The 24,736-nt window shown below is 46.7% G+C and overlaps 1 protein-coding gene across 7 annotated transcripts in view; it reads right to left on the reverse strand.

Annotated features, from left to right (window-relative positions):
- arid1b (AT rich interactive domain 1B (SWI1-like)) overlaps positions 1 to 24,736 on the reverse strand; it is a 113,924-nt gene that overhangs the window by 10,203 nt on the left and 78,985 nt on the right. For 4 of the 7 annotated variants that reach the window (XM_035422876.1, XM_035422875.1, XM_035422874.1 and 1 more), the window contains 9 exons: positions 23,719 to 23,808; positions 19,947 to 20,387; positions 15,939 to 16,278; positions 13,721 to 13,870; positions 7,610 to 7,737; positions 6,847 to 6,938; positions 4,228 to 4,368; positions 2,590 to 2,799; positions 1,401 to 1,623 (listed from right to left, as the gene is read on the reverse strand). In XM_035422876.1, coding sequence (XP_035278767.1) covers positions 1,401 to 1,623; positions 2,590 to 2,799; positions 4,228 to 4,368; positions 6,847 to 6,938; positions 7,610 to 7,737; positions 13,721 to 13,870; positions 15,939 to 16,278; positions 19,947 to 20,387; positions 23,719 to 23,808 — 1,815 coding nt within the window. The remainder of the gene's footprint in view (positions 1 to 1,400; positions 1,624 to 2,589; positions 2,800 to 4,227; positions 4,369 to 6,846; positions 6,939 to 7,609; positions 7,738 to 13,720; positions 13,871 to 15,938; positions 16,279 to 19,946; positions 20,388 to 23,718; positions 23,809 to 24,736) is intronic. The other 3 variants (XM_035422879.1, XM_035422878.1, XM_035422877.1) reach the window with 2 other exon arrangements.

Raw genomic sequence — 24,736 nt, forward strand, 5'->3', positions numbered from 1 at the left:
TGGGGAGAGAGAGGGAGAGGAGAGACAGAGGGGGGGGGAGGGAGAGAGAGAGAGAGAGAGGGAGGGAGGCAGAGAGAGAAAGAGAGAGACTGGGGGAGGGGGAGGAAAAAAAAAACTGCTGCCTCACCGATCTGCTGCAGTGAATGGAGGTCAGACAGAGGTCATTTCTGTTTATATATTCCGGACTCCTCCCCCATCAATCTTCCTCGGGGGGAATTCCCTGCCTGGCTGCCTGACATCTCTCTCTCTCTCTCTCTCTCTCTCTCTCTGATGTCATCATCAGTCAGCTGTTTATAGCCTCACACTGGGCAGCCACCTGCGAGCAGATGTGTACTGGATTGTGGGATACGGATGGGCTTATCGGTCCTGGGGGGGGGGGGGGGAGGCCCTGCCGGTCCGGGCTTGCCCCGCTCCGCAGTGGAAGAGTCATGATGTTCCAGCGCTCACCCGGAGCTGGGCCCGTGCTTCTTCAGCCACGCAACGCGTCTGCAACCATTTCGCAACGGTATCGCCTTTCTCTACCGTGTGTCGAAAGCTTAAACGTGCTCGTCTGGGGCTACCGGCCAATCAGAGGGAGACCTTGTCTGATTAAAGGAGGAGGAGCCAAACTGGTAAAGTGGCAGAGCCACACTTAAGTTATTTCATGGGGTTCAACGTTTTCAATGGAATACCATACAGAAATCGAGAAGAGCTTGTGTCGCAGAAAGCAAACAAACAGATCTCAGATTTAACAGGAAACCCTTATAAATCACAGGTGTGAACGAGTGAGCAAAATTGGTCATTTCATTTAATTCAGCCACCCCCCCCCCAAAATTAACCGAATGAACTGAAAAAATACACCCACTGTTACCACCGTACAATTTTACCGACTGTATACGCATTGGCAAATTCCATTTGGCTGTTATTTCAAACTTGACAAAAGACTTAGTGGGCCACTGCTGATTATCGGGATTATATCCAAAATCAAACACCTCCGAATGTTACTCCTCCTATAAAACACCTTTTTCTAGACCCTGATTTGAAAAAACGTGTGCCAATCACTGCAGACGGCTCCATACGAAGTAAAGAAGTGCACTGAAGATACATGCGGATGTAGGTTATATTCAAATGCTGAGATGACAGCCTGTGCTGTGCTCCACGTCTCAATGTAGCACATTGCAAATATCTGCCATTAATGGACTAAAACTGCTGCTGGAAATAATAAGTCAGCATTCTCTCGATATACACACATTACCCGTTACACATCTTAAATTGTTCCACATCCTTACATCGTCCAAACCTTACAAGTGTTGTACACTCCTGCTTTTCCCTTCAGAAACACGCAACTCGTCCGTGACCTATTTTCTCTGTCCTAGCAGCAGGAGATGCTCCTACGCCAGGGGTGCAGTACCGGTCCTCACCAGGAGATGGCGGCTGGACCTTGGCCTGCTGCTGCTGCTGCTGCTGCTTCTTGCTGTCTGCCGTGGCGAAGACCTCGGGCGGGGGCTCCTCGCCGCGCTCCACCTTGCACTCGAAGGCGAACAGGTACTGGATGTACTGCTTCTTGAGCGAGCTGGCCGAGCTGCTGGACGTGCCCACGTTCAGGTGAGTGGACAGCTCCCTCCACTTCTTGTTCTTGTTCACCTGAGAAAGTCGAGAGAGAGTGAGGAGACGTGCGTGAGAGCTGCTTTCAGGCGAGCGTCACTGCTGTTACCAAAGGAAAAGCACTGTAAACATATAGGACAATATAACCCCTGTCACACAGGTAAAACAGTACGAAAATACAGGTCATTGTCACGCCCGTAACACAATCAAGAACCTATAGCCACAGAAAGCATCACCCCCATCACACAGTTAAGACCCTATAACCGTAGAGAGCATCACCTCTGTCACACAGTTAAGACCCTATAGCCATACAGACCATCACCTCATCACACAGTTAAGACCCTATAACCGTAGAGAGCATCACCTCTGTCACACAGTTAAGACCCTATAGCCATACAGACCATCACCTCATCACACAGTTAAGACCCTATAACCGTAGAGAGCATCACCTCTGTCACACAGTTAAGACCCTATAGCCATACAGACCATCACCCCATCACACAGTTAAGACCCTATAACCACAGATAGCATCATCTCCATCACACAGGGAAGACCCTATAACCATAGACAGCATCATCTCCATCACACAGTTAAGATCCTATAACAATAGAGACCATCATCCCAGTCACACATTTAAGACCCTATAACCATAGAGAGCATCATCTCCATCACACGGGTAAGACCCTATAACGATACAGAATATCATCTCCGCCACGCAGTTAAGATCCTATAACCAGAGACCATCACCCCATCACACAGTTAAGACCGTATAACCATACAGAGCATCATCTGCATCAAACAAGTAAGACCCGATAACCAAAGAGAGTATCACCCCCGTCAAACAATTCAGACCCTATATCCATAGAAAGCATCAGCCCTGTCACATAGTTAAGACCCTATAACCATAGAGAGCATCATCTCCGTCACACAATCAAGAACCTATAACCACAGAAAGCTATCACCTCCATCACACAGTTAGGAGCCAGTGTCCTGGGCAGTACTCACCATGGCCAGGCCACCGATCTCCTTGACGCACATGTAGAGCCTGCAGAGGTCCAGAGGCTTCTTCCCCACGGCCGGCAGGTTGGGGACGGGCGTGCCGCGCTCCTCCATGAAAGACAGGTAGCGGTCCACCCAGATCCTCCTCTCGGGCTCCCCGCCCATGTCGTACAGCCTTGTGATCTTCTCATTCGTCATGGTGGAGGAGCTGTGCTTCTGGGGGGCGGGGTGTAAGGGGAGGGCGGGATCACGAGTGAGGGGAGGAAAAAAAGAAGGAGAGTGAACCAGAGCACCCTGTAAGATCACACCGTTGCTTTCCTGTTTACACCATAGCTTTATAATGACGTTTCCATCACAAACAGTGTTGCATTTTGGGCGACCAGGCCTCGTGTACGTAGAGTAAGCAAGCTGCGGTTCAATGCACGTTCGAAGTTGCGCTCGGAGTTCCAGTGGACGAAAAGTTCAGTCGCATCTCGCGATGGACGAGGCACTCTTCCTCAAGGCCTTCATTGCGTGTGCACACACGCACGGATCCCGGTCTTGACAAACGTTCACTTAACAATGTAGGTCAACTGAGACACAGATGAACAGAGGCAATACAAAATTTACAATTTATCTATCCCAGACACATACATGTGAACGCACACACACACACCCCACTAGGTTTTAATGGCCACCCTGTTACTTCAAGTTTCATAAGCTGAAACTGTAGGTCAACGCAAGGCAAAATTAATTGCAGCAAATTTCCATTCCAGAATCTATAGGTTTCCAAATGCAGCAGAAATTCTGACTTGATCAGTTTATATAGCCAACAGCAATACATGATCAAGGCCAAATGGAACATAAATTTGGTCCAGGTCCACATTTCAGATTACACTCTATCCAGTTGGGGCATGATCGTATGAACAGAACTGACATAATGGCAAAGATTTGTGCAAATCCAGGGGGCCTAAACCCAAGTGCAGTCAAAAGCTTTGCCAAGCACCAAAATGCAATAGCAGCAAAAACTGCCACGGTATTATGAAGTTATTTTCAAACATGCCTCGTGTGCATGTCCGTTCATGACAACCTACTGGACCGCTGTTACATGACAAGTACTGGACAGTTTCACGCCAGCGAAAGACTGATTTCAGCCAGTCTTTGGTACAGCGCAAGAACCATGGTTACCCGTGGAGACGACTCACGACACAGCACAACAACGGGTACCAGCGACCACTACGAACTTTCTCATTAACACACTGAGCATGCTCAGAGGAGGCTGGCCGCAACCACGGATCAGAGAGCAAGGGAGAGCTCTTATCAAACGTTCTCAAAGGAATGGTAAAGTCGGGGGAACGTTTTCAAAATATTACACTGTTTTGCTGAAGAGATACTGGATGAAGGGGGCGGGGCAGGGGGCGGAGCCACAGGCCCAGGTCAGTCACCTCCGCTCAGCACAGTCTTTAATGAGAAAGTCTCTCACACACTGTCCGCACACCACACACATTTTACATTTTTAATAACACTCATACTACAACAAACGACATCACATCATGAGCATGCTGCCAAAAGAAAGAAAGAAAGAAAGAAAGAAACCAAAAAAAAAAACCCAAAAAACTAAAAACACAGGAAAGAGAGAAAAAAAATGAAACTCTTGCCACTTACAGGGCTGGACGGAGTCTTTGGCCAGGCGGGGCTGCTAATGCTATCGCTTTCATCTCCATGATACGAGGAGAGACTAGCAGGACTGGGGGAGAGGGGGCAGGGGGTGGGGGGCTGGGAAACACACTGAGAGCTGAAGCTATCCTGTGGCAGAGAATAAGGGGACAAGACACACCAGGGGCACATGGTGAGTGTTGGCTGGCAGTCAAAAGAGAAAGAGAGAGAGAGAGAGAGAGAGTGTCCTCGGTCACTTTTTCCTCAGTTTTTTCGTAGACTTTCCCCCCGCAGCGGCCGGACAGCACGTGAGAGAGACCCCCCCCTTGCAGGGAATTCTGGGAGCCGCGGCTCGGGGGGTTCCGCACGCGTGCAGTTCTGTCACGGGCCGCTCCGCGTCCCTCTCTCTCTAGCAGGGCGTCGGCAGACACGCCCATTCGGCTCTTCTGTGGTCTCTCAGCCAGGTCTCAATGTATAACTCAACACATGAACTGATATGGTCAGCAACAGACCTGGGTCAAATACGTATTTGTTTTGGATTCCAATACATTTCTATGTTTTACTCATCTTGTCTGGTGTATCGGAACCAATGGAATGCTCTCAAAAAGTGCAAACTCCGCCTTCTGGTCATATCGGCAGGCTCAGTTACACCAGGCAAGATCAATAGAGCACAGATAAGTAGTTGATTCAAAAACAAATACGTATTTGACCCAGGTCTGGTAAGGAATGGGATTTCATGATTCAAAAAAAGAATACCAGGTAAATAAACGGAAATCTGAGCAACAGAGGCGGGAAAGTGGACCAATCTCTGCGCTTGAGAGGGGAGAAAGCCGGCATGCAGAGCCTGTGGTAGGGCCCATGGCGGGTAACTACAGACCGGAGAGGGGGCCTACGAGAAGCCGTAGGGCCTGCTTTTGAAACTCAAGCCAAAGCCGCAAACACGAGGGCCTCGCTACCGCTAGCAATGTTGCCATGACAACACGAAGCACAAGACTGAGGGCCAAACAGGATGAGTAAATGAATGAGAACAAAATGATTAAAGTAAATGAAATAAAAATAAAAATGTTTCAAATCAAACAAGACAAATGTGTTGTTTGTATCCAGGACACAAGCCAGTTGTATGCAGAGGTTTATTAATTACAGAAACTCCAATGCGATAAGAGCAAGTAACTTTACATTTAGGAGGCTTAAGAGTAAAAGAACCATGAGATATAAGGAAGAGCAACATGCAAAAAAAAAAAAACTAAAATTAAATAAAAAAAGCAAAAGCATGAAAACTACACATCAGGAGGACAATAGGAACGTATTTCTGAACATATTTATGTCAAACCAAAATCCAGATGGCATTAACAGTTCAAAAGCAAAGGTATGACAAAATCTAACTCGCAGTGAACAAGCCATCTTCAATTAGCAGAGTAATAAATTGCTCCACAAAAAATGTAAACAAATACCTGTCCCAGAAATATTAATAAGCGGATCTTGAGAATGTGACCATATCGAAATGAAGACGTGTGAAAATGGACTACGACTACACGTCTACATTCAGAGAGGAGGCAAACTGACGGGCTTGGAGAGCCACGGAAAATTCCGGAGAGCTTCGTGATTCTTTTCATCTTAGACCGTCCGGACGTTTATCTGAAAACCAGGCCCTCCCCCCCCTCACCCTGCCGCCCGACCAAAATTCCTGTCAGGAAGCCAGCGGAGGGTTTTTTGATCTCAGACTGCCCGTCCGACCCGCTGTCAGCGAATGGTTGGGAGAACACCCCCCCGGCCCCCACCCCCCCACCCCCCCACCCCTTGCCCCTCCCACTGATGCTCCTGTCTTCCCGACTCTCTCTCTGACAGACGGTCACCGGAGCAGACTTTACCGATTTTTTTATCCCCCCCTGAAAACCCCTGATGCTGCAGTGAGTGAGTCTTGCTTTCCCAAGCATTCAGCAAAGTGTTAGAGCCATTAAAGAAAACCACATGCTTTTAGGACAGGAGAGGAGCCCATTAGCACAGGACGGAGGGAGGGAGGGAGGGAGGGGGAGAGAGAGAGAGAGGGGAGAGAGCGGGGTGGTAGAGAGATAGGTGTAGAGAGGGGTAGAGCAAGAGAGGGAGAGGAGAAGAGAGCAAGGAAGGGGGAGAGATAGAGAGAGAGAGAGAGAGAGAGAGAGAGAGAGAGAGTGGGGTGGGGTGTAGAAAGGGACGGAGGGAGGGGAGAAGAGAGATAGGTGCAGAGAGGGGTAGAGCAAGAGAGCGAGAGGGAGAGGAGAAGAGAGCGAGGAAGGGGGGAGAGAGGGGGTAGAGAAGAGAGATAGGTGTAGAGAGGGGTACAGTGAGAGAGGGAGAGGAGAAGAGAGCGGGGAACGGGAGGAGAGAGAGAGAGGGGTAGAGAGAGGTACGGTGAGAGAGGGAGAGGAGAAGAGAGGAGGGGGAGAGAGGTGCAGAGAGGCGGGGGTAGAAAGGTAGGTGAAGAGAGAGGGGAGTGGGAGACGAAAATAGAGCAAAGGAGGGGGGAGAGAGATAGAGAGAAAGGTGGAGAGTGAGAGGGAGAGGGGTAGTGGGAGAGAGAGGAAGAGGGAGAGGAGAAAAGAGAGAGAGAGAGAGAGAGAGAGATTCTGTTCCAGGAGGAGGTGCTCGTACCTTGGCCTTCGGAGGCTCTGGGGTCGGAACGCTCCCCTCCTCCTTGCTGTTGTCTGGCTTCTGCTTTGGGTCAGCAGCCATCCCCATGGGCCCTGTGAAGGAGGAGCCAGCAGCTATGACAGGTGCTATGAGGTCACACCTATCTGCAGCTGCTGAACAATGCATACAGACCCCTGGCATTCTCCAGGATGCCCTGACTTCAATCCCTTCATATCGACTTTGAGATATTTTATTTATTTATTTATTTTTATACCGGAAGTAACTGACATGCCTTCAACAAGGGGACCATCTGCAAGGAACTGTGCTCCCATCTAATAGTTGCTGCTGAACCATTTCAAATCGACTGTTCGCTAATGACGTTGATTTAATTAAGACAGACACGGCAAGAGGAGGAGAGAAATTTTCACCGCAGGAAAATCGGCTGATTGTTTTCGAAAGTTAGGAACAAATATTACATTTATTAAAATGAATTACAGCAGCCAAATGATTGTCAACTTAGCCACCTGCTCTCACAGTGCGAGAATGTCCACTGCACAGTACCTTAGCGCTAGCATTAACCAGTGTTTCAGATGAAAACGAAAATCTTTGAAAACAACTGCGAACATTCGCTAACATTAGCCGACAGTCACACTGTCAAACTCACTTGAGATTAGGTTGCACGGGTTGTATCTGGTTTCTGACTGAAAAGGGCAAATGTGATGTGGGTAGATCTAGCATCTGTAATCGCAATCAGCTCCTATGGCCAATCTCCTTCACTGCTTACCTGAGGGCGGGGCGTTGTAGGGCGGGCCTTGGGGCGTCATCCTCCCAGAGCTGTTCCCCGTGGGCTGACTGTAGGGGGCGCTGGACCCCATCCCGCTCATCTGGTTCACGTTGGGGTAGCCGCTCTGCCTGTTTGCCGAGAGAGCGACAATGTCTCTTTAACAAGGGTTCCAGGACGGCGGAAACACTGACCCCCCCCTTTAGCCATATCACCATTCGGAAGCACTAGCTGGGAACCTCCTGGGACATTCACTGTTAAGATCACTTCCCATTCCCTTCAAAACTATAAACGCAACCAACACCGAGATTTACACCAATCAGAACCGCTCTGCTTTGGTTCCCTCGTCCCTCTCTCTGTCCACCTGGCCGTCGCTTAGCAAGTACGTCCTGAGCGCCAGAAAAATGGAGAGCAATAAAACCTGAGAGGAGTCAAAACAACACACCGCTAAAGGGAGAATAATGTTATTGAAGCAGTGTTATTGGGCCATGCAGGCCGACGGGCTTGTTGATTAGAAAGATTTGGCATGGCGAGAGCTCGGTTTAGTGTTGTTATTCACAGGCGTGCCAAAACAGCTCCGCTAAATACAATAAAACAGATGTCTCTCAGTGTTGAGTAACATAATGGGTGACAAAAGGGGTTGCCCCCTACCCCCTCCCGAAAAGAGTAAAATTGGAATCCTGAAGGTGTCCGTCTGGAAGAACTGTGTCTATTTATTTCTAATGACTACTTTAAAGAAAATCCCCCTTTCACATGGGTGGGTTGTTTACAGGACATCAGACAGTGTATCGCTACCCCCGAACCGAGGGGGGGGGGGGGGGCGGCATCTCCACAGTGGTCCTGACTAACCGTCTATGACAGCCGTGCTGCCCCCCCCGGTCGCCATGGTACCATGATAACAGAAGCGCAGAGCACAGAAGGGATGTCAGTCAGGGTGACACTCCGCTCTATGCCCCGCCCCCTGATGAGAGACAGAGATGGGGGGCACAGGAACGGGCAAAAGGGGTGGGGCTGGGGAGGGAAGGGGGGGGTTGGGCGGGGGCGTTCCTGACGGATTGGAAGGTACGTTATGAATTATATATGGGAATCAATCTGCTTTCAAAAGCGGCGCAGCCTCTAAAAGGGTCTGACTCAACCAAAACAAAAACAATTCTAACTAAATAAAAGCCCCCGGAATGAAAGAACAGCTTTTAACATATTAAATCCTACAAAAAAAAAAGAAAAAAAAGAGGCCAGACATCAAACAGCTCACGAGGAGAAAAGCCATTTATTCTCCTCATTTATTAAGAGAGACCCTTCCTGCCAAGGCTCCGCTAAGCAAGGCTGGGGGCAGCCGCGGATTCTTGACATTCAAGCGCTTCTTATTTACTTAGCAAATGTACTTACTGAGGGGGCTGAAAATGAATTATTTGGCGAGGATTTGCCCAAAAGGCTTTTCTCTCTCTCTCTCTCTCTCTCATTCATTCTCTCTCTCTCTCTCTCTCTCCTGTTTTTACTTTGCTTTCATTCCGATTTCTTTAGCTTGCTTACGCTAAGTGCTCCTTCCATTTCCATTTCTCTCCGGGAGAATTTCGAGTCCCCGCCATGCCCTGAAGTAGCTCGGCGGGCGCAGTTCTTAAGAGAGAACGGTAGCCAAGGTTAACTCGCCCGTCTGCCTGTCACAAACCCCCCCACACCCCCCCCCCGCCCCCCACCAATACTACTGCTGCCAGCGTACACACTCCCTGTGACACTCCCCTCTCTCAGGTCAATCAATGAATTCACCGGCACAAGAGAAGTGGCTACTCAGTAAAACACACACAGAAACATATAAATGCACGCACACACACGCACAGAATAATGCCATTTTTTGAAGGAGTTCCAAAGAACCAGCTCAAAATTTAAAAATCTGCCTCGTATTAATCGATGTACGAGGACAAACCGAGCCGAGGGTGACAGCGAGCTGGGAGAGTTCCAACACGCCGACCCAAACTCATCCCTATTGGCCCTCGCCAGATCAGCCTTTTTCCGCTACATGGGTAAAATGACCAATGAGAAACATAAACAAATGAAATTATCCTCCAACCACAAAAAAAAAACAAAAAAAAAACAAAAGCAAAAAGGTTTGTTCACCTCCACACCTAGGCTGTGCGAGTATCGCCATGGCAACGTGCTTGCGGTTCTAGAACGAGAGAGGGGGAGTGGGGGGTGATCAGAAGCCTCTGTCAGGCAGCTTTAATTAAGCTCACCAACCTCACATGAGCAACATCTAAGAGCGAGCTGAAAGACACGGCAGCACTTCAAAAAGAATACAAAAAAAGGAAAAAAAAAAAAAATGGTAATGAGGGAGGGAGGCGGGAGCCGGAGGATTATTATGTGCGAGATGCGCTTTTCCCTTCGCTTTGTTTTCCTGAGCCCCAAAATCTTTAATCAGCAAGGCGGGGGGATTTTAGGACCCAGATTGCGCGGCCCCACCGCCCGCAGGGCCCGCTGCGGGGCTCCGGGAGGGCGAGCCCGACGCGCTCGCTCGCTCGCTCGCTCTGCCCCCCGGCCACCAGGAGTCGGCGGGGAAACGCCGCGGCGACCGGTCCTTCCCGCGAGGCCGAGGCGGCGGCGGCGCCCTCCGAGCGTCTGACATTCGCGGCGGCGCTCAATGACACGGGCAGCGCACAAGAAACCGTCCGCCCCGGCGCGGCGCAAAACCGCGTCCTCCAGCGCGACGAGACCAAATCCCCCGAGCTAATTAAGCCCAGGGCTGCCTTAAGCGTGCAGCGCCAGCAGTGTGCTGCAAATACAGAGCAATACCAGCTACACACATAAACGCTAACGCTACGCACTGAGATATTGCTATTGAATGCGGTAGCGTACGGGGAGGGCTGACACCGTGTTGTTTGCTATATGCAAGAATCCATGAGGGATGTGGTCTACTGAATGAACCATCTGGTCACATGTCTTAACTGATGATTCAAAAACGTCAAACGATCAGATTAGCAAAACTCGTTTTCGCTCAAGTTCCGCTACGTGTCAACACTGAATGATCAATCTTATCCATGGCGGTATGTTGACGAACAAATACCAGATAGCTTACTCTCTATTTTCGCTTCTAAATCATTCAAATACGAAAAAAAAACAAATACATGATTGTGGCAATGTATCACTTCCATGAGTCCAATTAGCCTATATTCGAAAGGGTCCTTCATTTTATCAAAGGCATATTAAGATATCATATCAATTTAAACCAGCACGATTATATTTCAAATGGAGCCTTTGCCTTCAAATGGATATTTTAGGCTGCAAAGGAACGGTGATATTTTATCACCTCATTAATGCAGTTTTTATGACAGTGCGTCAATGTTTTTTAATTATTAATTTTTTTTTTTTACAGGAGAGCTGACAGTCCACCGTTCTTGCATATTTTTCCTCATATTTTCTCAGACGGGGGGGAAACAGAGAGGGTGCCAGACAGAGATGGGACCACGGTGCCGGAAATCAGACCCTCAGCCACACAGGGGGATTTATATACTGGTGGACATTTGGCTGCCCTACGCAGTACTGCGCTACACAGTAAAATAATAAAATTACCACACCAAAATGAATCCTTCCCCCTCAAAATTCCACACTTCCTTTATCGAAACTTTTCACCAAACATAACACTTAACCCCATTCTTTACATGCATTCAGCTTAAGTTAAATGCATTTTTTAAATTTATGTTAAAATATCCATACCCATTAAAGCAACTTAAGGAGATCAAATTGGAAGACTTGGGTACAGAAGGCTAGTAACTGCACAGCTCATAACGCCAAGTTACTGATGAACCCCAGTATAGTGAAACTATAGGTTTATCTTAAATGAAAAAAGATGGTCGCGGATCTTTTATGAAGGCAGCAGTTGATGAGTTGACATGAGATGACTAATAAGTTTGTGTTATAATGATGTATGGTACCTGCTTGTTATTTGTACAGCAACGTTACTGAACATAATATAATCTCAACATATGCTCATCATCTTCAACAGGAACCAATTTCACGACTCCAAAACAAAGCATAATCCTCAGAAAATACATCCGCTTTCCTGGTAAGCATAGCTAGTGGACATCATGACATCTAACGGGATCATTTCTTGAAATTCTTGAAGGTCTGAAACAATATTGTGTGGAGAAGACTAAAAGGGCAGATAAAATTGCATAATACACAAAAACCCAATGACTGTGGCCAGCAGAGAAAAACACTATAAAAAGTGGACAAAAAAAATGTAAACTCAGAATAACAAGTACCACCAATGACAGGGAAAAAAAAATCAACTTGCCTGTCAGAGTATTAACAAAAAAAAAATCAGATGATATTTTCAAGAAATGAAGACAAACAATCAGCAAAGACCAAACCTGTTTACTTGAACTATCACAACAAACGTGTCATCGCTGTCACAACAGTGTCATGTAATTGTGCAGCAAAAAGGTGTTAATAGACATTAGACATAACAGGTATCAAGAAACAGCGCAACAAAACAAAACATTCTCATTCGCTGTATGCAGTGTTTAAGTCTGTGGCTAAAATGGCAAAGTTTAGCTAATTTTGTGAATCTGACCTTGCCGCCACCCTTTCCGGGAGCCCTGGAGAACTTTTAAGAGCATTAAGGACCTTCCTCCTCAATCTGCTCTCTGAACGGGCCGCATGCAAACAGCATTCAAAATCGTTCATCATTCCTAAAAATGATTCACAGGGTCGGTCGATACGGGATCAGAGCACAGACTGTAGAAAAAATATGGACCAAGTCACTATGACATCACCCATTGACTTTCCATTGGCTTGGTGAAAAGCGTTTTTAAATCGACAGCTTTTCCCACAGTGGTCCTTTCCTACTTAGAAAATGTCTTCCAGAACATCCTGCTGGGAAGAACAGTGCAGCAAAGTGAACTGCACTATACAGAATAGAAGACTGGATGAGACCCGACGTAGAGTATATAAAATCCAAACGAGTTACTGCGTAACAACGTATAATAAACTTCATTTTATGTCTCCACCCTGTGGAACGTCACCCACTTATAAAATATAAAATGATCGCACAAAGAGGGAACAGAGGTTCGGTATTTTTTTAACGTCACGAGGATGAAGACGGAGGAGAACGGCGGTGGCTTGAAGCGACTGCTTTTCCTCGTCGTCTGGCTTCGGCGGGAAGTCGGGGAGAACCCAGCGGAAGATTGACAGCTCTCCTCATTCAACGGAGCGGCGCGCACAATGTCACGCCAGCTCTTATTGACAGCGAATCCATCTCTTAATCGTTCTCCGGCGTTTACATGCTCCGCTATACAAGCAGACACAAGCCATTAATCTCAAAGTGCCAAAAACAACTTATTAGCGAATGCCATCAAACGGAGTGCAGTGGAGGACGCTGCCATAGACACAGGCAGCTCGTGCTCTCGCAGTTTATAAATATTTCCATCGATTTCGTTCTCTGCCGTGTGATTTTTAGGGACATTACATAAAAAAAACAACACCAACATCAGACGTCAGTGCAACGAATCAGCCGCCACGCTCGACTTTTAATCCCCGATTTGACGAGTGAGACGTAACGAATATTGGACTTTGCGACAGCTGGTCCCCGGTGGTTGCCGCTTCCATCCTGTCACCGGTGTTGGCGGTGATGGATGGCGGTAGGAGTCTCACCATAATCACCGTATCCTTTTCATTTTTGTTTTCCTTAAATTGAAACCAGTGTGCTGTGTATCCCACCTGTGTATCTCATTGCACAGGGCCTCACTTATCGTGGGTGTTGGTCATATTTACCATTGGAAAAAAAAAACCAACAATGTTATCCTCATAGAAATATGTGTGTATGTCTGTGAAATGATAAGCTATAGACCAATAGACAGAGAAGCACCGTTATGAGTCAGCCAAACTGCTTCACCACGTCACCCAACATATCTCTGAATCCAAACATGCTCCGCCCACCCCTGGCCCAGAAACCATGCAATCATGATTATTATGTGCCATGCACATCGTCACCGCAGGGTTAGTGCCAGAGCCAACATGGCTGCCTTAGTTACGCAGTTTCCAAAGAGCGGCTCGCTCAAGACTGACAGCTGAGCCTGGGAAGCAAACGGCGGCAGAACGGAGGTCGGCAGCACCGTGACCTACCCGTACAGCTCAGGCTGGTGCATCATGGGAGGTGCCTGAGCGTTGCTGTAGTTCAGTTGTTGAGGCTGAGTTTGGGGAAGGGGTGTGGGTAAGGGCCGTGTCCCTGACCCAGCCTGGCTGGGGTAGACAGGGGATCGTGCATACAGTGGCCTGGAGCAGGGGCAAGAGAACAGCTTCTTTGGTTTAACCCTTTAAGGTGTGAGATCGCAAATATGTGATTAGAATGTTTTTTTTTACTGAACATTATTAATACTGATGTAGCAATCACTACTGGTAATTGAAAGCAATGGAGTTCTAAAACACTGACTTTGAATTTTGAAAAAGCAGTAAATGCACCATAAATTTGAAATGAGATGTCACTCACTCCCTTCACTACAGTGTGCAGGCTATCTGTACTAAAAACAACTTCCTACAATTCTCTCATGGTCTTTAGCTTTTAGACCTTCAGCCATATGAATAATCATGCAAAGCTAGGAACGCACTGCTTCTCCAATTCTTCCCCGTTCTTGTAACAGATGACATTTTCAAATTGGCTAGTGGTTGCATTCTTTGAGAGATATCGTCGATCCCTTTAATGCATAAATAAAAACCATACACGCTAAGCTGTTGATACAGGCTAATCTTCGAGCGCTAAGCTAGTTTGTGTCTTACTGAGCGGAATCTGAATTTAGCCCCATCTCAGCACTGCACAGAAGATAAAAAGTATGTTTAATGATAAAAATCTGGGGGCAAAAAGGAAGTGAGAACTATGCGGTTTAAACGACAACTTTCACTTTAATAAACAAATTTGGCGAAACAATATTTGACCGAAAGGTTTAATGACAGCCATCTGTCAATGTTTTGACGGCTTCTGGCTTTGTAGATTTTAAAAATCATAGGTACGACGCACCCATTAAAAAAGGAGATTAACCAACGGCAGTGAAACAACATGAGAGACGTGGAAGAAATGGTGTTACCAAAAAAAAAAAAAAACATTTATATATAACTTACTTTCAATTCTGAATAATAAAAGGTGACCAGAGCAAAACAGCTGATTTTGCTGATGCAGACCGTCAAGACTATTACACGAGCAAAAAAAAAAAGACCTTTCTTGAATTCCTCCCAGTAAGATTAGTGTTACAGATGCACAGCTACATCTAGCCGTTTCAATTATACAACCAGAACACGTCTCACTGAGGAACTACTTCTGTCACCCAGACCAGAGGAAGAACGCCCAACGAGCTTTTAAAGCTAAAAGCGCAGCCTGCAACGCCCAAACGAACGTGCTACGCCTCTCATCCATCAGCGTGACCCAGCAAAGTGTGTTCAGCGCTGAACCGGCTTGCCTGAACATTTTCCAGAAACAACGCCTTTTTTTTCTTTTTTTTTTAAACTCACTCCGAATTCCTCCAGGTTTCGCATAGCTGCTAACCCCCCGAATGGAAAAATGTGGAACGTACATTCTGCCTGCGTGGTTTGAAATCCCTCTTTCAGCATGTTCTCTCGCTACGGTTCGCTGATAATTTCCTGGCCAAACTGCTTCACTGGCATTGGCCGTGAATATTAAAAGGGTACCCCGCGCCTCCCCCTGAAATTCATTCAGCGCATGAGGTAAGAAACATGCGGCAGTTCTTATGCCGACCGTGCAAAAATACACATTTCTCAAAGGGATGTTCTGCGGTCAATAAATACTACAATGCTAGTCAAGCGTGCTCTTCCATATGTACCTGGTAGGGCCAGGCGCGTATGTACGATAAAAAGGTTCTGATTCAATAACACAGCAGCAACAGTAACAATAACATACTCTTCCTGGCTGAGAATCAAGATCACTGCTTCCATGGTCCACCTTCTAAAATTTGACTGCTTACAGCAGGGGTCCCAAATTGAAATCCTGGAGGGCCGCTGTGTGAGGTGGTTGGTTTTTTAAAGTGTTCCTGCACAGTGCTAAATTTAAGTCACTGATTGGCTAACGAGTCTGCACACCTTGTTTCCAAGGCCTAAACTGGCAGCTGATTGAAAGGAAATCATAAAAAAATAGCAGGGGGTATCAAACTCCAGTCCTGGAGGTCTGCAGTTTCTGCTGTTTTTTTTTTGTGATTTCCTTTCAATCATGTCCCTCCTCATAAGAAATCTCTCAGAAGACCTGGAACTAGTCTAGTTGCTCTTCTCTGTTCTACGATGCGAAAACCCAACTGAAACGTATCTGGGCATTGCTTTAGTTTAACGTCTCCAGACTGACCTGCCCTGCATGGAGCCGGCTGCGGCCTGCATCGCTCCCATCCCCGGCTCCTGCGCCTTGCGGGTGGTGTTGGGCGGAGGGGGCCCCATCCCCGGGCCGGCGGGCTGGGGCATGCCGGGAGAGCTGGGGGCCATGGTGCTCCCGCTGCCCGAGTACGGGCGGCCGCCAGCGCCTGTCCCGGGGCCGCGCCCGGCCGGGGCGGGCCCTCCGGGCTGCCCGGGGCCCTGGCCGTGCATGGGGCTGCTTGCGTTCATGCCCAGGCTGTTGCCCATGCCCGGCCCTGGACCGCTGTAGGTGGCGCCCGGAGCCCCTCCGTAGTTTGGTGGCCGGGGGTAGTTACCTGCCGGGGCAAAAGACGAGAGGGCACATCTGAGTCACTGACTGTGGCATTAAAACCAAGCTCTCAAAAAAGTGGTACAATTTTCATATCAGGGGATTAAAGACATCAGGAGTCAATCGAGTCACACAAAAACTACAACAGTACATCACACATATTTCTGTTTTTAATAAGGCGCTGTGCTCAGATAAGGGTACATCGTGAGTGGAATTTGGGCTAGAGCTCAAGAGCAATTTGATAATGTCCTTCTGTAATGGAATCTTGGCAATTCAATTTACATATGCCATCTAATACCTAACAAACAGCTAGAAGAGTTCAAACATTTGTTACACTTAATCTGAAAGCTTTTCATGTAAGGCACTAAAAGTATGGCTGTGAATGTGTATTGTGCCTGAAAACTATTTCAATTAGTTAATTTACTACAGTAGCAGTACAGTCCAAAATACGTTCCCTCTATATTCACATTTATATAACAGTCAAATTAATCAGTTGAGACAATTCAATAAAATCATTCAGTAGATATATTATTCTTTAGCTTCTGATATTGTTTCCAAAATTATAGTATTTTTGGATGCAATCATGATTAGGTATATCTGCATTTCCATGGGATACACTGAGAAAACCTAAAGGACATACGCTAATGTGAGCTAGCTAACCCATGGTGTAGGCTTTTAATCATTACACAGTATTTGAAAAAATGCTAATTTCATGAATAACCTATTCAAACCTTTTCTTTTATTGAAATAGAGATGTTAAGCTAACTACTCTTCCATCATTACCAAGCTCTTGCAAGCTTAGTGTGTGACAGGAGAAAACTACCTGATCACATATACAACAAATTTACAGCTCATTTACAGTCCATCTTCCATGCTGCAACTGAAAATGTAAAACTACAGTGGTCTTCACAACATTTAACGACATATCCAACACTCAAACCAGCAATGTCTAGGATACAGGTCCCAGCCTGTGGTTAGGCCAAGTGCCTTTACCAACAAACTCACTTGAAAGTCTAACTTAAAAAAAAAAACAATTAATTACTTTCCAGCTCACAGAGGTCACTGCATTCAGTACAAAAGGACCTCACGCCAATGTTGGCCGCTTTGTCGATTTCATAAAATATTCTACAAGGCGAGAGTCTTCTTGGAGATTTTTTAATCAATAATGTTATTGGCTGTTTCAAAAAATGGTAAGAAAATCAAACGTGGCTTATCTGATCCAAATGTTGAAGATGCATGCTCTGTGGTGTCACACCGAAGTACATTTTTAAAATCTACATCTTGCACTCTTCACATTATATTTAGGCTGACTTTTTTACCGACTCTGAAAGCAGAAATATTTGAGGCTGAAGAGTAAATATAAATCTGAGTCGTTGGGCCTGGGAAAACGAGCCTTTTTTTTGTGAAGCGTGTGCTTCAGAGGACCCTCCTGGGTTTAAATCAAGTTCTGTAGTTCTTTGAAAAATCCTCTAAAAAATTTAGTTTCTCAGTGTGAATTTCTCTTTCATTCTTTTTTTTTTTTCCACCCAGGGTGTTTCGGAGCATTAAGAGTAGCTGGTGCCCCGCCAAGGACCACTTCAAGGGCAATTAGTGCGGTTTCTCGTGTTCGACCTTCCTACCCCTCTAGCTGTTGAAAGGTTGAAGTCTTTAACCCTGACCGTTGCCACATGTTTCTTTACACCAAAAAGGAATCTTTAGTTTTTTTTTTTTTTGTTTCTTCTTTGTCTCTCAGCATCAGATTTCAAGTAAAAAAACGAAGCACTTGTGATGTCACGAGGTCTTACGGGCGTCTCTTATGTAAGCCCAAAGAACGGCAGATAAAAAGGGGCTTTACAGACAAAAACCAAATAGCTCTTCCCTGCTCTGTAGCTATTCTCGGTCCTCCTTGCCCAAGCATTTGCCATCAGGAGGGCAGGGATTTATAGAACTGCAGGACTACACAAAACCGGGTAACAGATCACCCTGGGCTTAGGCAGAAACCCCCTGTCAGTAGAGAGTGAGTAGGAGCTAGAGAGAGAGAGAAAGAAAGAGAAAGAGAGAAGACAGGAGAGATGAATGCCATAGACTACACCAACCTCATTCACTGATAAGGTGAACTATAGAGGCAACTCAACCGAGCAGTTTTGTTTGGTCAGGCGCAAGGCAAAATCAATCTGTTCCCCAACAGTGATTGAGGCTTCCCTCCATCTCATCCTCTCCATTCTCTTCCATCTCTTCCTCTCTGTTCTCTTCCATCTCTTCCCTTCAGCTCTGTTTTATCACCACGTGTGCCTCACACCCTAGTATCACCCTGCTGCCTCAGGCCCAAACTGCCCAAAAGGTTCCTGGTGTTAATTACCCCTAACACGCCTGAATTTGGGACTGCCTTGCTGACCTCGCCGACCGCAACCCAGAGTGCTCAGTGCCTGGAGGCGCAATGGCCTCCCGTCAGTTGCTCAGGTGGAGCCCAGTGCAACGTCTAGGTAGATATTTTGCACACAAGTATCTGCACGTGCACTCCAGGCACAGGAAACACTGCTGGACCTTGGGAGTAAAGGAGCATTTCCACACAGCTCTGCTAGGCTAGTAGTTCGCTATCGGCGGAAGGCAGAAAACAGTAGTCCTGCCATAAAGCACAAACAGGCCAATAGCGGCCTGGCCTGGCAGCCATTTTCTTTCTGAGGTCTGTGGGGCAGAGAGGGAGTTCTGCGACCCCATCAGAACACACGTGCTCACTTTAGTGATGAACATAGGCTTTATCTCATGAGCTAACAAACTCTATCAGGTTCGATCAACTTTTCAAGAAGCTCAATTCTCTTTATTGTTAAAGACCGAGAAAAAGAATTTTATAGATTCGCAAACAAGGCAGCGTGGTATAGAAATCCAGTCTCCAGGCACTCGTGTGAGCACAATACAAAAGCCTTTCTTTAGACAGGTAAATGAGCGTTAAAAAACAACCTACGCGTTGTGGCTTACGCTTTTGTCAGGGTGTAGACAACCGTGGGAAAAAGCAGACAATTAAGGTGAACCAACAACACACGTGTCAAGGGCATAAGCTGCAATAATTATTTAATGCTCATTTACACGTCTAAATAAAGGTTTTCATATTATACTCACATGAGTGCCTGCATATTTCATTTTCATATCGCGTTCAATTTTTTTTTATAGATCCACAAAAAATGTTTTTTAATATACGACATCCCCAGTCCATGAGCACCTGCAATTGTTCCTTGGATTACCTGAAGTGCTTCTCGTATTCTTTTTTTTAATCACTTTATTGTTATTCAAATACCAACTGTTCAGATTTTGCTGTTTCTATTGTCCAGCACCGTTTTCAGTAAGGTTAACAAAATGGCGCGGACCATCTTCCACAAAGGGAAAATGGAAAGGATGTAAAATTGTACTGGGCACACACACACCGTATTCATCACACCACCCACACACAGACACACACAATTCATCCCCAAAGTGGCCTGCAAGATAAGATCCTTTTTCGATAAGATAATTTTATAGTCAACAATTCAACAGAACAGGGACACTCTTTTCTTCACCTGTTAAGAACTGAATGGTACTTCAGAGGGAAATTGTTCAGTGAGTGCTGGCCAGGTGAGGGCTGGGTTAGTATGCTTCTTCTTGCTGCAATTTTTACAGTGTTGCTTCATTAACAAAAAATTTAAATAAATTGGGAGCCATTACCTTGGGGTCCATATTGACCGCCCTGAGGACCGTACTGTCCACCCTGGGGACCGTACTGACCACCCTGGGGACCAGACTGACCCCCCTGGGGACCGTACTGTCCACCCTGGGGACCGTACTGACCGCCCTGGGGTCCAGACTGACCCCCCTGGGGACCGTACTGACCACCCTGGGGACCGTACTGTCCTCCCTGGGGACCGTACTGACCACCCTGGGGACCGTACTGTCCACCCTGGGGACCAGGCTGTCCGCCCTGGGGACCAGATTGACCGGCCTGGGGACCATAGGTGGAGCCACTGGACCCTCCTTGCGGGTAGGGGCCGACCCCGTGGTGCATTTGCCCCCCCGGGGAGGGGTGGGGCGACATGGAGGGGCCGGGCTGCTGCGGGCCGAGCTGGGGGGCGGTCGCGGTCGCGGTCCGCTGCATGCTGGGTACGAACCCTGGAGACAGAAAATACACGGGAATAGTCGATTGGTCAGATGGCCAGTGACGCGCTCTTCTGAGAGAGCAGTGGATGGCAACACACGCATGAACACACACACACACACACACGCACACACGCACACACGCACGCACACACGCACACACACGCGCACACACTCACTCACACATACACACACACACGCATGCATACACACACGCACACTCACACGCACACGCACGCGCACACACACGCCTCACACACTCAGGTTTCATCTCCTCATTCTTATTCAAACAGGGTGGAGGAACTCGACAAAGACAATCGCACGCTGAATCTCCAAATCCGCTCTGATGTAGACAAAACAGTTATGAGACCTAATGGTTGTACAGTATACAACCGAAACAAACAAAAAGAGACGCACTTTTGATCAGTTTAAAGGTCAGTTACTGTGCAGTCCTCCCAACATCAAGATGTCAACTTTTAACTTCTGTGTAATTGCAGAGCAACTTTCAGAACATAAGGTAAAAGACGTTTAAATGAAAATAAAAACTCACTGTGGTACATTTCGTCTGAAAGTCCATAAGTACAGACACAGTAAGCTCTCACCATGCACCCCAAGGGAACACTTCACACTCAAAAAAAAAAATTGCCTTTAATATCTAAATTGACAATTTGGCTGATTCTAGCAGAAGGCTTCAATTTGTACTGAATACAAACGTATTTATATTTAAAATTGAGAGCAAACAGCCCAGCAGGAATAAATGCCTGTAACCTGCTGCAATGTGAATTTTGCCATATGTGAATTATCCCTCAAGCACAGGAGAAAAGATTGATTATTAAAAACACAATTCAATCCTTCACTCAGGTTTGTAGATTGGTCATCATGCAACTCCAACTAAAAGCATAAAAGCGCACCATACTGCAAAGGCGGACACCGTGAATTTGCAACATTACACTACAGCGTACTTGCGGTTATGTGCATTGTACCTAATAGTAATTATGGAAAAATAATGCACACCCACGCACTGCTGTAAAGCCTGCGTCTTGTTGGAGAGAAATGACAGCGCTTCGACGACAAAGCCGAGATCTTCCCCTATGGATGAGACAGCAGACACTGAATCTCTTCGCGCTCAGAATCTGTGAAATCTCACGTCGGTACGTATGATTAATCTTTCGCACGTACCAAATAATTCCCTCCCCCTCACTTATGCAGACTCATACCCTTTCAATGCAAATACAATTCACGGGTCCCAAACGCACACGTTAGACTACCGAGAAACCTCAATTTTCACATCGGCAGGATCAGAAATATCAGACGTCATTGTGTCAAGGCTAAGCCCCCGTCAAGTTCATTTTCGTGTGACTGTGACGACAGCCTTACTGGAGCGTTTCTACTGGACCGTTCTGACGCCTGTTGTTGGCTGTTTGAAAGCTGACAGCCGAGCGTGCGGATCCAGAAATGCTTCGTAACCTGCCTTTCTATTAAACGCGGGGTTAGACGAAACGGTAAAGGCCAACTATCCGCACTTATTTTAGCTGCGAAATAGCAATGTTTTGCATTTACTTCGCAACAATATTGCGAGAAAATGCACCAAAAAAAAAAAAATTAAATAAATAAAAAAAACTGACAAAGAGCACTTCGCCGGCAAGTGAACACGGGTTTAAAGGGCGACATTATTGTAATGTTTTGCTTCCATTACCCTCGCTAAGGATCTGAGAAAACTGTGTGTGATCCCGCATTTTAAATTGCCTGGAAAATGGATAGGGTAGAGGATCGCTGGTGCAGACACCACTAAAAGCAAATAACCCATTCAATGTTTTCAAGGGCCGGCGGAATGGACGGGACTCTTAAACACAAAGCGGCGCGGTAAAATAATGGAAACGAGCGCGGTCCTGGAGGCTACAGGCACTCGAATGAGTTCATCTAATCATATAATTTAAACAGTATCATGTCAATCCAAAATATATATATATATATATATATATATATAATTCTAAAGGCAAAATATCATGCCATAATTAACTCGGCTATGCTGAAGCATTTTCCCCGTTTCGTACCCTTTCCCGAATGCCAGAGATTTTTCTGGCTACGAGCTGAGAGAGGCTGTCTCGGAGCCGTTTTAAGTAGCTCAACGGCTAATGGAATTGGGCGTAATTAGTGGTGCTTTATACTGTTCAGGGGTAGAGGACACCTAAAAAGCATACGCCACAACACATGCTCAACATTCAGGTTTAGACAGCTGAAGAGATGGCTGGAGCAGAACCAAACCAGGACAAACTGCACCAAAACTTCATGTTAGAAATTGCCCTCTTCTTTCTCTTGACGTTCAGACAATAGCACGTACTTTCCAACCAAAAAAATCTTCCCTTCCTTGACATTTTTAAACAAACTGAAGGTGTGACTGCATTAAATGTATCAATGTGACCAAATGCATTTTGTTCTGTGTTTCGCAGTTCTCTGACAGTCCCGTTGTGAAGGGCAATAAAGATATTTTTACTACCCGAGTGCAGGCAAACACGTGTGCAGTAAAAGCGGTACTCCGAGCAGAACAGGAAGACTTTTATGCCTCCATCATGACTTGGTGTACTTGGGAGAACTGGCCACCCACCCTGTGGCACCTCAGCTTTTAAATGATTCAAACTCGTAGACCGTTACTGAATGGAAATTGCCACATTTCCAGACCCGCGAAGCATTCTTCAGTCCATTTTCAACAGCCTAGGTCTCAAAAGTGGACCAGGTGTTGCCAGTCAAGAGTGAGATGACGTGCATGGTGTAGTCAAGCTTTGCAGGTGAGGCATATTGAGAGGGTATACTGTAGATATTTGTAGAGAATTTTGGAAATATGGCCTCAGCTAGACAGCGCGCAAAGTTATATAACTGAGGAACGCGTCACTGCCAACGATTGCGTCAACTCTAGGATCAACAAATCTTTCATATGTAAGGCTTTATGAGGAGCAGTTTGCACTTCACAAGTTATTAGTCCAAGAAACGTTACTCATTCCACTCTCCCAGACAGAACAGCCAGGCCCGACAGACCACTGGCCATGGAAAGCTCCAGAAAGAGAAATTATTCACGACGGGAGCAAGGAACGATGATGTCACAGTGAGGTCACAATAACACACAGCCTATCAAATATTCCGCTCATGGCTCTGCGTGTGTTTGCGTGGGTGCCGTGCCATAGTAAATATTCAGTTCAACAATCGAGTGGTGCCTTACAAACTGAGAGGAAACAAATGTAATATCCTCCCCGTGCTAGCCCTCCTCATTCCAGTGCCATACTTGTAAAAATGGAGGCTGGGGGAAGGAAGAGGGATAAGAAGTGTGGTGTGACGGGCGAGGCCGGCTTACCTCTCTCCTGGGACATGGGGGACTGGCTCAGCGTGGAGTGGGACCCCACGTCGGACACGTTCCCCGGGGTCTGAGGGGCCATGTGCGTCCCTGCGTGGGGGGGAGGGAGACGGGATGAGACGCGGGGGAGACGCCGAGCGGTGGACAGTCTCGCTTTCCCATACCGCTGTCCGTCTACCACAACAGTCTGTCTCAATGCCCTCCAATACAAAAACCTGACCACAGGGTCAAATCTTTCAGAGGCTGGGCTACCGTGGCCCAATTTGCATATTTGCTTCTTTCCCCGCCCCCCCCCAATGTTCACAAAAAAGTCAAGTTACCATATTGAAAAATCACAGACAACAAATCGCAAATCATTTAGTGAAGCTTCATTCAAATGATGTCAGCTTAATGCAAGGTCTCGTAAGAAGAAAAGATGATGCTTTCTTCAACCCTTCCAGCTGTACAGTATAATAAAACTACATTGGAGACAATTGACCTTTGACCTCGCACCACATAAACAACTGACATGCACTGTAATTTATGTACAGTTATAATTTGCTCGGGGATGAAATGCGGAACGCAGGACATTGAAATGCGCGGCATTAGCAGATGGCGTTAAGAACTTCAGAACTCATTAAGATTATGTTTGAGCTATAAACCAAAAGAGAAAACGGGACAGAATTAGTGCCTTTTTCATTGTCGTCTCCTCTAAAGGGGCGATTAGCATGCGTCCGGACCACGCGGGCGGCAGCGAAGCGTAGCGGTTATGGAGCGGGGCCTGTAAAACTCAGAGGTTTGCTGGTTCGATTCCCAGCTGGGCCGCTGCCATCGTGCCCTAGAGCAAGGAACTTAACCCGAATCGCTTCACAAAAACTTCCAGCTGTATAAAATGGATCGCGTGCGGAAGCGCAAACTTCTCAAATCGCTCTGGATAAGAGCATCTGCTAAATTCCCCCAAAAAAAAACAAAAACAAACGGAGATAAAACATCCAAAAACGCAACAGCAGGAGTGACGACAAAAACACAGTTTATGCGG

Source organism: Anguilla anguilla, chromosome 6, assembly GCF_013347855.1.
Source record: "Anguilla anguilla isolate fAngAng1 chromosome 6, fAngAng1.pri, whole genome shotgun sequence".
NCBI classification, from domain to species: domain Eukaryota; kingdom Metazoa; phylum Chordata; class Actinopteri; order Anguilliformes; family Anguillidae; genus Anguilla; species Anguilla anguilla.